This window comes from Halichoerus grypus, chromosome 14, assembly GCF_964656455.1.
Source record: "Halichoerus grypus chromosome 14, mHalGry1.hap1.1, whole genome shotgun sequence".
Taxonomy (NCBI): Eukaryota; Metazoa; Chordata; class Mammalia; order Carnivora; family Phocidae; genus Halichoerus; species Halichoerus grypus.
Window position 1 is genome coordinate 1886642 of NC_135725.1, and position 9750 is coordinate 1896391.

A 9750-nucleotide genomic window follows, 5' to 3' on the forward strand; every position below is an offset into this window, starting at 1 on the left:
GGAGCAAAAATGTCACAATGCTAACCCTGTGTCTACATATTCTCTACACTGCTTTCTAGGGCATTTTCCCATTTTTTTATAAGGTTGAAACATTCCTAATGACTTTACCCATTTTCATTGAAAAAGGAAAAAAGCAGTGAGTGTGAATGAATGTGGGCCGACTGTGATCTATGGACCCCGGTGGGGTCACCTCAACTCATGGGAGGAGACATAAAACATCATGGAGGGGGGCTGGTCATGTCCAGCAGCTGGTCCTGGAGACCCCATGGGGCGTCGTGTGACTAGTGACTTAGAGGCTCTCCTTCCCTGCTTTAGGAAGGAACGTGAGAGAACCGGCATCTGGTCAGTTTCCTGCTAACAGATTGCACATCGGGATCGACTAAGGTAAATAAATTAGGAGCCCTACAAACTGGGGATCCCTCTGTAGATTGTGCTTGTGGGCGGAAAACATCTCTCAATGTCCATACACCTTGTACACCTGCACACAATACACGTCCCTGAACAGGATCTTCAGAATGAACCAAGACAAAGGACGTTCCTAAGGACAAATGATGGAATGAGGGTGGACTCTGACCTTCAGAGACTGTGGGGAGGAAGGAGAAGGAGCCCTCAGAGAGCACAGCCTAACCCCAAGGTACTTCACTAAAATGAGCACCAAGGGCCCAGGTTTGCTCACAGGCATCCTGGACGGAGCGGCCCTCGGAACTCAGGGAGTCGTGTCCAGGGCCCTCCCAGGAGACGTGCCAGATGGTAGGGTCTCCTGCCAGCCTGTCTGGAGGAGGGTCCCGTCAACAAGTAGGTCGTGGGGCCCACAAGTGGGGACTTTCCAAGCCCAGACTCTCCAGAGCAGACACTCGAGCAGGAATGACTCCAGCTCGCCCCACGTCCTGTCCGAATACTCAGCCCCAGACACCGTCTCTCTGCCAGAGCTTCCTGTGACACCTGAGTCCGGGGACGGTGGGTGATCGATGGAGGCGGGGACGCAGGCAGGGCTCCCCCGTCATCAGCCGCTGGGCGAGCACAGTGTGTGGGCGGACGGGGGCGCCCTGGCCAAGGTTCCCCAAGCCGGCTGCTCTCCTCTTCCCACCCAGTGCACAGTGGCCTGTGGGGCACACGCATCTCTGAATGAACAAACCTGCAGCCACGGAAGGGTGGTCACGGGGCCCTGACCTTCCCGGGTGCCCTCAGAAGGTGACAGGAATGCTCCTCTACCCGAGGGATTCCCCAGGACTCCATGACCCCATCGTTGGATCTCGTCCTAGGGGAGCAGGAGGAGGATCTGCAGGCAAACCCGCGGGGCCGACTGACAGGGCCACCCCGTGACCGCCCTCAGTCCCCAGGCCCCCCAGAGCCCACGGTCCTCTCGGGAAAGCGTGAGGCCTGGCTTCCCGCAGGCTCTCTGTGGAGACCCAGCCAGCTGACCGGGAGCTGTCCCGCTGGACGGCGCAGAGCACAGCCGGCCCTGCTCTGTGTGCGCATCGCGATTTCCCCGGGGGCCGCGGGGTGACCTCCTCATCACCGCAGAATCCTCCCACTTACCGGGAGCTCCCTCCCGACTCTGCCCTAACACACGGTCCCTGTGAACTTTCACCTCTCCTAACTTGTTCTGTGATGAGGGAGGTTGGCTGCCATGAAAATCTGAAACGTTTCTCCACTTTCTTTCCTTGCCATTGGACCGACCTTGGATTTTCCGAGGAACACAGGCGAATCTTCGCCCACGCCGTTAGCATCCAGCGCCTGCTGAGCGCACACCATGGACAGGGACACAGGGGGTGACGCGCACGGGGTGGCAACCTCTGTCTGCGTCTCCCCCTTGGGGAGGCCCAGCTGGACAGGGAGGGGCAGCCGCTGGGGAGTGCGGCCAAGATGAAACGTCTGCTTCAGGAAGGGGCAGGAGGGTGGGGAGCACTCCAGAGCCACCTGCCTGGGAGGGAGGGAAGGCAGCGGAAGAGCACCTGTGGGGTGGCCTGTGGATTCTGTGGAGCGGGAAGAGGACCCCGGCATTAGTTCCTTTCTTCCCTGAGCTCTTTGCTGTGGGGGTGGGGGTGGGAGGGAGGCAAGCAGAGGGCCAGGTGTCCCTTGGACCCGGATGGCCTTAGCCCCGTGCTGCTGCAGGGCCGGCACATCTGTGAGTGGTGAGCGCTGTAGGGGCCTCGCCCAAACCTGGAAAAGGCATCAGAACCTAGAACGTGGGGAGGAGACGTTGGCTGGGAGGGAGGAGGGTGAGGGTCCGGGTGCTTGCTCCTGGGATCAGAGCATATGGGCGGGGCGGGGCTAGGGGCTGGAGGGCACCAGCTCACCCATGAGGGGAGGTGAGCAGACTGGGGGGGGGGCAGTTGTGGGAGCAGCAGGGTCTCTTCCCTGTGGAGCTCCTGTCCCTCAGCGTCGGCTCATCTCACTGTCACGAGCCGGGCAGATGGCCTATCTGACGTGGGGTCTGTGCCAGCGTCCCTGGAGGCCCCCCTCAGCCTGGAGCCCAGCTCCCACCCGGCCCTGGGGCTGCAGACGCCTGGGCCCACGGCTCCCGTGGTGGGCTGCGCCCCTGCATGGTGGTTGGGGTCTGTTTGTAGGAACCGTTTCGCGTGAGAATGCGAGTCTGTGTCCACATCTGTTCACACAGGGGTCCCTCGAGGGAGGGAAGGGAGGCAGTAAGTGTGGGGTGTCCTTGCAGACCCAGGGAACCTGGCCAGCGCCCCTCGCTCTGCGTCCACAGCAAGGGGGGCCCTCGCATGGTTAGAGAAGTCGGTCTGGCCCAGAAATCCCACCCAGGGACTCGGTGTCTGCCCCACCACTGGGGTTCTGGTATGCACACCGTGGCCAGTGCCCCCGAGTCTCCCCTCACCCATTCCCCGTGTCCGTCCTCACTGGGATTAGGAGGATCCCCCACTGTCCCTCCTATTTCAATGATCCCACTGGGACTGGAAGACGCTCCTCCCACCACGAGGCCAGAGGCCCAGAGCCTGTCTGCTCAGGCCCCCACACAGGGAGCCCTGGAGGGGCTGAGGGTCGCCAGCCCGGCCAGCCCCGTGGCTGGACGCTTCGGGGAGGCGGAAGGGAGCCCCCGAAGACGGGGCTGTCTGCAGACTCCATTCTCAGAAACGGTCGTGGTGCAGAGGGCTCCCCACCCCTGGACGTTCAGGGGTCCCGATGGTGACGGGAGCCCCAGGAGGCCCCTCTCCATGGGGGGGGCTCTCTCCATGGAGCAGCTCGGATGCCAGCAGGAAGACAGTGGCCCCGCACATTTCCCAGCCAAACCATCTTTATTCCCAATTTACACACAGTGCCCCAGTGGGCGGCTGCCACCCTGCCCCACAGTCATGCCCCCCTCCCTGAGCCCCACAGCCAGGATCAGCACCGGGATGAGGAGGAGCCCTGGGGTGCACTGGCCCTGGAGGGCGGGCCCACTGCTCCCTACTGGCTACAGTGCCGCTTCTTCCTCCTGCCCGTGGCAAAGGAGTCACACCTTCTCTTTGCAGGCTGTGAGGGGTGAACCAGCCCCACGGCCAAGGCCGGCCTCGCGGAGCCCCTGAGGTTGGCCCCAGGGAGGGGCGTCTTCCCAGCAGGGGCTGGGCCCCCACACAGAGCCCGCTTCCTGGACTTGGTAGCTGGGGACGTGGCCGGGCTGAGGCCTATCCTCTGAGGGGAGGGGGCCCGGGGAGCCCCCCACGGCCCCCGACCTCCAGGACCGGGGAGGCCCGAGGCAGGAGCGGGACTCTGGGAGAGCCCCCAGGGCAGCAGGCTGCGCTGAGAGGCCAGGAGGAAGGCCAGGCTGGGGAGCTCCTCCTCGTCCTCACTGGACCCGTCCACTGGCCCTCGAGTGTCCCGAGCAGGAGGGGCCTCTCTGAGAACGGGCGCGTGCCTGGGGCCTGGTCGAGCGGAGGTGCACCTTTGACCCTGCGGAGGGGAGGGGGGCCATCCGGCCGGGGGTGCAGGGGACTCCTGCCTTCCGGGAGAGAGAGCAAAGGCTCTGGGCCTGGACAGGTGTGTGTGTGCTCGGCTGTGCCTCCGAAGGTCCTGGCCGTCAGTCTCTGCTGGGCAGGCTTTGTCGCTGACCCCCAGCCCCAGTCCGGGACCGGCCTCACACTCAGGACCAGGGCCCGACCGGGCCGCGCAGTGACGGGGGGCTGCCTGCACACCCTCCTCCGCCTTCAAGGCCACCAGTCTTTTCTTCACCAGCTGAGAGGAAGGAGGGGACAGTGACTGGCCAGCACAGGGGTATGAGACGGGTAGGTGGGACGGTGGCCCGGGAGAGGAGGGGAGGGGTGACCCACGAGGCTGTGGCTCTCCTGACATCCTCCTGAGTCCCTCCCTCCCTTCCCAGGCTCCCCATCTTCCCCTTCCCATGCTCTGTTCTGTACCCACCCAGAGCTGGCCTCCCCAGTGCTGGGACTCGCAAGAAGGGAAGGGGGAAGAGTCGTGGGGGCCTTTGTTCTGCCCCCACGCCCCGGCTCACTTTGAAGCTTCTTTCCCCTGGCTCACCTGGGTCCTTTCCCTCCCCTGGCTCACCTGGGTCCCCTCCCTCCCCTGGGCCACCTGGGACCCCTCCCTCTCCTGGCTCACCTGGGTCCCCTCCCTGTCCTGGCTACCTGGGACCTCTCCCTCTCCTGGGGTCCCCTCCTTCCCATGGTTCACCTGGGACCCCTCCCTCCCCTGGCTTACCTGGGTCCCCTCACTATCATGGCTCACCTGGGACCCCTCCCTCTCCTGGCTCATCTGGGACCCCTCCCTCTCCTGGCTCACCTGAGTCCCTTCCCTCCCCTGGCTCACCTGGGTCCACCTCCCTCCTATGGCTCCCCTGGGTCCCCTCCCTCCCCTGGCTCACCTGGGACCCCTCCCTCCCCTGGCTCACCTGGTACCCCTCCCTCTCCTGGCTCACCTGGGTCCCCTCACTATCATGGCTCACCTTGGTCCACCTCCGTCCCATGGCTCACCTGGGCCCCCTCTCTCTCCTGGCTCACCTGGGTGCCCTCTCTCATGGCTCACCTGGGTCCCATCTCTCCCTGGCTCACTTGGGACCTGTCCCTCTCCCGGCTCACCTGGGTCCCCTCGCTATCATGGCTCACCTTGGTCCACCTCCGTCCCATGGCTCACCTGGGTCCCCTCTCTCTCCTGGCTCACCTGAGTCCCTTCCCTCCCCAGGCTCACCTGGGTCCCCTCTCTCCCCTGTCTCACCTGAGTCCCTTCCTTCCCCTGGCTCACCTGGGTCCCCTCTCTCCCCTGGCTCACCTGAGTCCCTTCCCTCCCCTGGCTCACCTGGGTCCCCTCTCTCTCCTGGCTCACCTGGGTGCCCTCTCTCATGGCTCACCTGGGTCCCCTCTCTCCCCTGGCTCACCTGGCATCCCTCCCTCCTTCCTCTGGCTCACCTCTGCAAGGGTGAGTCCTTCCTCCTGCTCCAATTCCTCAGCTAGGGCCAGGAGGTCCAGCTGTGGTTCTGAGGAAAGCAATTCTGCCAGGAATCGGGGGTGGATGACTGCCTCCACCTGGAACAGAAGAAAGAGGCTGTGGGCATGCTTGGCAGGGGGCCACCTGGGAGCCAGGAGGACCTGCAGGAAACGTGGAGAAGTGAAGACCCACCCATCCTTCTCCACAAGGTAGGAGGTTTTAACATCACAGTCACTGGCTACACACACACGCACACACACACACGTGCAGACACACATTCACACATACGTGTACGCAGAGAGACAAAACATGTACACACATACATACACACACACAATCCCACACACAAGCACATGCGCACACACCAAACACATACGTGCAAAAAGACACAAAGGCATATACACATAGACACACACACAGACACACATGAACATACTCACAGGACCACACGCAGACACACACACAGACATCCACACGAGGCACAAATGCACACGCACGCCTGTACGCACACACACGCATGTATGCACACACGCACGTGCATGTGCCGTCATACAGCCACACGTTTCTATACAAACACACAGTGTGTACACACGCCAGCACACACAGGATCATGTGCACGCATGCACAGAAGTACACGCACACGCCTGCACGCACACAGGCAAACACACGTGCACACATACACTGCAAACACATATGTGCACACACGGACACAAAGGCACATACAGATACACACACACACACACCCGCGAACACACACAAAAGGCCACAACAGACACACACACACACGCACAGAAGTACACACACACACGCCCCGTACTCACACCTGTCTGCGACATCAGGCAGACACACACGTACGCACACACAGGATCATGTGCACGCACACACACGCATGTGCACACAAACACAAAACGGCACGTTTACAGACAGACACAAACACACACGTGCATGCACAGACTCACCACAGACACGGATGTACACAAACCCGCAGTAACACAGGCACACACACGCGTGCACACACACACGTGCACACACACGGATGTACACACACCACACGTGCACATACACAGACACAAACATGTACACACATGCGCACGTACACACACGTACACATTCACACAGGCCCACAGAGAGTCACACAAAGACACACACACACCAGCGCACACACATGCACACACACAGCTCAGGAACAAGAAACAGAGCTTACTGCCAAAGGCCTGGGCCCAGCCCCGATCGGGGTGCTGGAGTGCCACTCCCTGGAATCTTCTAGACACCAGGCCGGCTCACCTTGGTGATGAAGTCTTCCTGGGAACACAGCTTGTCGATGTAGCTCAGGAGACCCGGGTCCGGGTAGGTCGTGGCCTCATCCTGCTGTGGCTCCTTTCCGTCCTCTCCCCATTCACCTGCTGGCCCCCCCGGGGCTGAGTGGCCAGGCCCCAGCAGCCCCTCCATGATGTCCACGTACTCTCTCACGGCCTCAGGGGGGATCTCCTTGGGCGCCTTGTTCTCCAGGCGCCGTGGGGGTCTGCGTGGCTGCAGGCGGGAGGGCTGGGCCCTGGAACCCGCCTTCCTGGGAATGCACGCTGCGGCAGAGCGGGAGGAGGGAGTGGGCGTGAGGGGCTCCAGCAGTGCATCGGGACGGCAGTGTTTGGGGACGCTGATGTCAGTGGGGGATGGGTCACGGCCACCCGAGGCCACAGGCACCGTGGGACAGGCAGAGGGGAGAGGAGGAGAGTCTCAGAGCGGTATGTGTGAGCAAGTGTGGACCCGCCGATCCTCCAAGGGTCTCCCCACAGCCCACTCCCCAGGCAGACTTTGTGTTGGGTCCCCTAACAGGAGGGGGGAGAGTAGTGAAGAAATTCACCCGGTCAACACCTGTCCTGACAGAGGGCAGCTGAGGCCCCAGGCTCTTGGTGGCTGTTCTGGTCAAAAGACCAATGTCCACTTGAAGGAGAAGACCCATATGGGGACAGTAGCCTTCCCTCGGTCCCCACTGCCACGGGCCACCAGCTGCCATGGAACATGGGGGCCGTACCTGGCTGTGGGCCCGCTTCTGGGGCTGGGGGCCCCCGCGGCTCAGGCTTCGGCGGAGCTGGAGGAGGCAGGCCCTGGGCCACCTTCACCCACTGCAACTTCTGAATCTGCATCTCCTCCTCCAGCTCAAACTCCATGAACCTGGGGGTGAGGAGGCCCGGGCCGCACTGAGGAGGGGATGCGGCCCTGGAGCCCGCAAAGCCAGCAGCCGGTTGAGGAACCGGGAGAGGCAGAGCCTTGGAGGGCGGCCGTGGCCCTGGCCACCAAGGAGGCAGCCGGCTGGCTGTCCAGCACATCCCCTCCACAGCCCCCTCGGAGGGAGTCCCACCCAGGGGAGGGGGTCTCAGGATCTCCCAGCCCCTCCCAAGACCTTCCCATGGAGGCAGGGGTGGGTCCCGATCAGGGGAGGGTGGAACGCCCAGGGAGGTAGGTGAGGGCGGCCCTCTGTGATGAGCATCGGCACAGTCAGACCCTGCCCTCGGCCCGGCCCTCACACCCACCAGCCCCGGGCCAGAGACCCCGACTCACTTCCCCGCCATCTCGTAGTAGATGACGCGGTCGAAGTTGCTTCTGCGCTGCCACTCCTGCACTGCCCGCCACACTCCCTCCTCCAGCGTCATGGTGGGCTTCAGGCGGGCCAGGGACCGCAGCACCGGGCTGCAAGCCCTCGGGGTCAGGGGCCGGCTGCGGCCCGTCACCCCCAGCCTCCCCCGCTCCTCTGGAGCCCGCGTCCCCCCCGCCCCCAGCACGACCGCGTGCTGGCAGGTGACTGCCGGCAATGAGCCCAGGCCTCTGCAGGAAGTGCCGTCACCCCGTGTTCAGGAGGGACCCCAGATGCCACGGCCAGGCCTGCCGGGTCACAGCTCAGCAGGGGGGATCCCACGCCCTCACCCCTTCACCAGCTCTGCCCCCTCCCCTTCCGACTGGAATCCTCCGGGACAACGAGGGTGGGGCTGCACGCGGCCTCTGCTGGGCCCTGCAGGGCCCGAGCCTCCTCTGATGTGCCGGCCCCTGGCCGGGAGACGCCCCAGCCTGTGTTCCCAGGACACAGGATGACAGAGAGTCCGGCACCCAAACCATGGCTCCTCCTCTGACTCCGGGACCCTCTGCCTGTGAGTGCCCCCGAATGTCACCGTGATGCCTCTGGAAGGTAAAGGTTGGCTGGACTCCCCGAGGGTTGGGGTTCCGCTGAGGTGGGTGACTGAAAGGTGTCCTGGACCAGAATGTGTCTTCCCAGAGCACGGCCCCGGCCCCACACCTTCCTCCCAGCGCCCCTGGATCACCGCCCCGTGCGCGCACCCCAGGTCGTCCTGCGTGAGAGCCGCAGGAGAGCGGAGGACACTCACATGAGGAAGCAGGAGAGAGCCTCTGCGTCGGGGCTGTGCGGGAGGTGCCTCCGGGCCAGCGACTTGAAGCGCTGCCAGCGCCTGAAGTTCTCGTAAACACTCTTGGGGTTACAGGGGTCCTCGGGCGAGGCCGTGGTCGGGCTCCTGGCCAGGCTGCCCTCCCTGGAAGCTCCGTGAGGCTGTGGCCCGGCGTTCACTGGGGGCACGATGGGGGTCGGCTGGGCAGCCGGGGGCAGGGCTGGGGCTGGAAGGCCTGGGGCCAAGCCTCCCTTGCCAGCCTGGGGGCCCCCAAAGGCCGAGGCAGGCATGCCGGTCTCCAGCACAGAGGCTGCCACGAAGAGGGGTGTGGGACATGCAGCAACCCCACAGAGGGCCCCTGGAGCACTCCAGCTGAGGGGGGCCTGAGTAAGGACGATGGTCTGAGTCTGGGGTGTCTCTGAGGATCCCCGTTCTGACCTGACCTGGACAATGACATTGCGGGTCCCGGTCCCACTGGGGCCAAGGCCAGGCTCTCCTGCGGCCAACGGTGAGCTGGGGAGGGCTGGCAGCACCAGGGGGCCACAGGGAGGGAATGGCGGGGTCAGGAGGGGCGGCGCGTGCTGCCCCCAGAGTGGCCGCCGGGGCGGGGTGGGAGTGGGGGCGGGAAAGGGCCATGCCGTGACAGAAGACATGGAGGCTCCGGGGCCCATGGCCACATGGGGTCCCAGCACTGGAGATGCTGTGGACAGAAGGAAAGGACCGGATGGAGTCAGAGAATCCATAGCCGGGAGGGAGGACCCAGGGCCCCCTTAGTCACTGGGGAGCAGAGCAGTTAATCTCGTCGCGTGAGGGACATCACAGAAAAGGTGCAGTTGGCAAGTGTCCCCAAGTGATTTCCATGCTCTGGCCTCCAGCAGAGAATTACCGCCCCCGCCCCTCCCACCAAGACAGCCTGTCTGCCCAGAAGCAGCAGCCTGGGCCCGCACGGACTCTGAGAACCTCCCACGGACCC

General features: G+C 63.7%; 1 protein-coding gene across 1 annotated transcript; it reads right to left on the reverse strand.

Moving 5' to 3' along the window:
- Positions 1–3349: 3349 nt before the first annotated feature.
- LOC118530391 (NUT family member 2G-like) lies at positions 3350–9489 on the reverse strand. The gene is made up of 6 exons (XM_078062232.1): positions 8760–9489; positions 7942–8070; positions 7415–7554; positions 6667–6962; positions 5364–5480; positions 3350–4176 (listed from the first exon to the last, which is right to left on the reverse strand). The coding sequence occupies exons 1-6, from the start codon at positions 9446–9448 to the stop codon at positions 3412–3414; spliced, it is 2136 nt and encodes a 711-aa protein (XP_077918358.1). The 5' UTR covers positions 9449–9489; the 3' UTR covers positions 3350–3411.
- Positions 9490–9750: the final 261 nt, after the last annotated feature.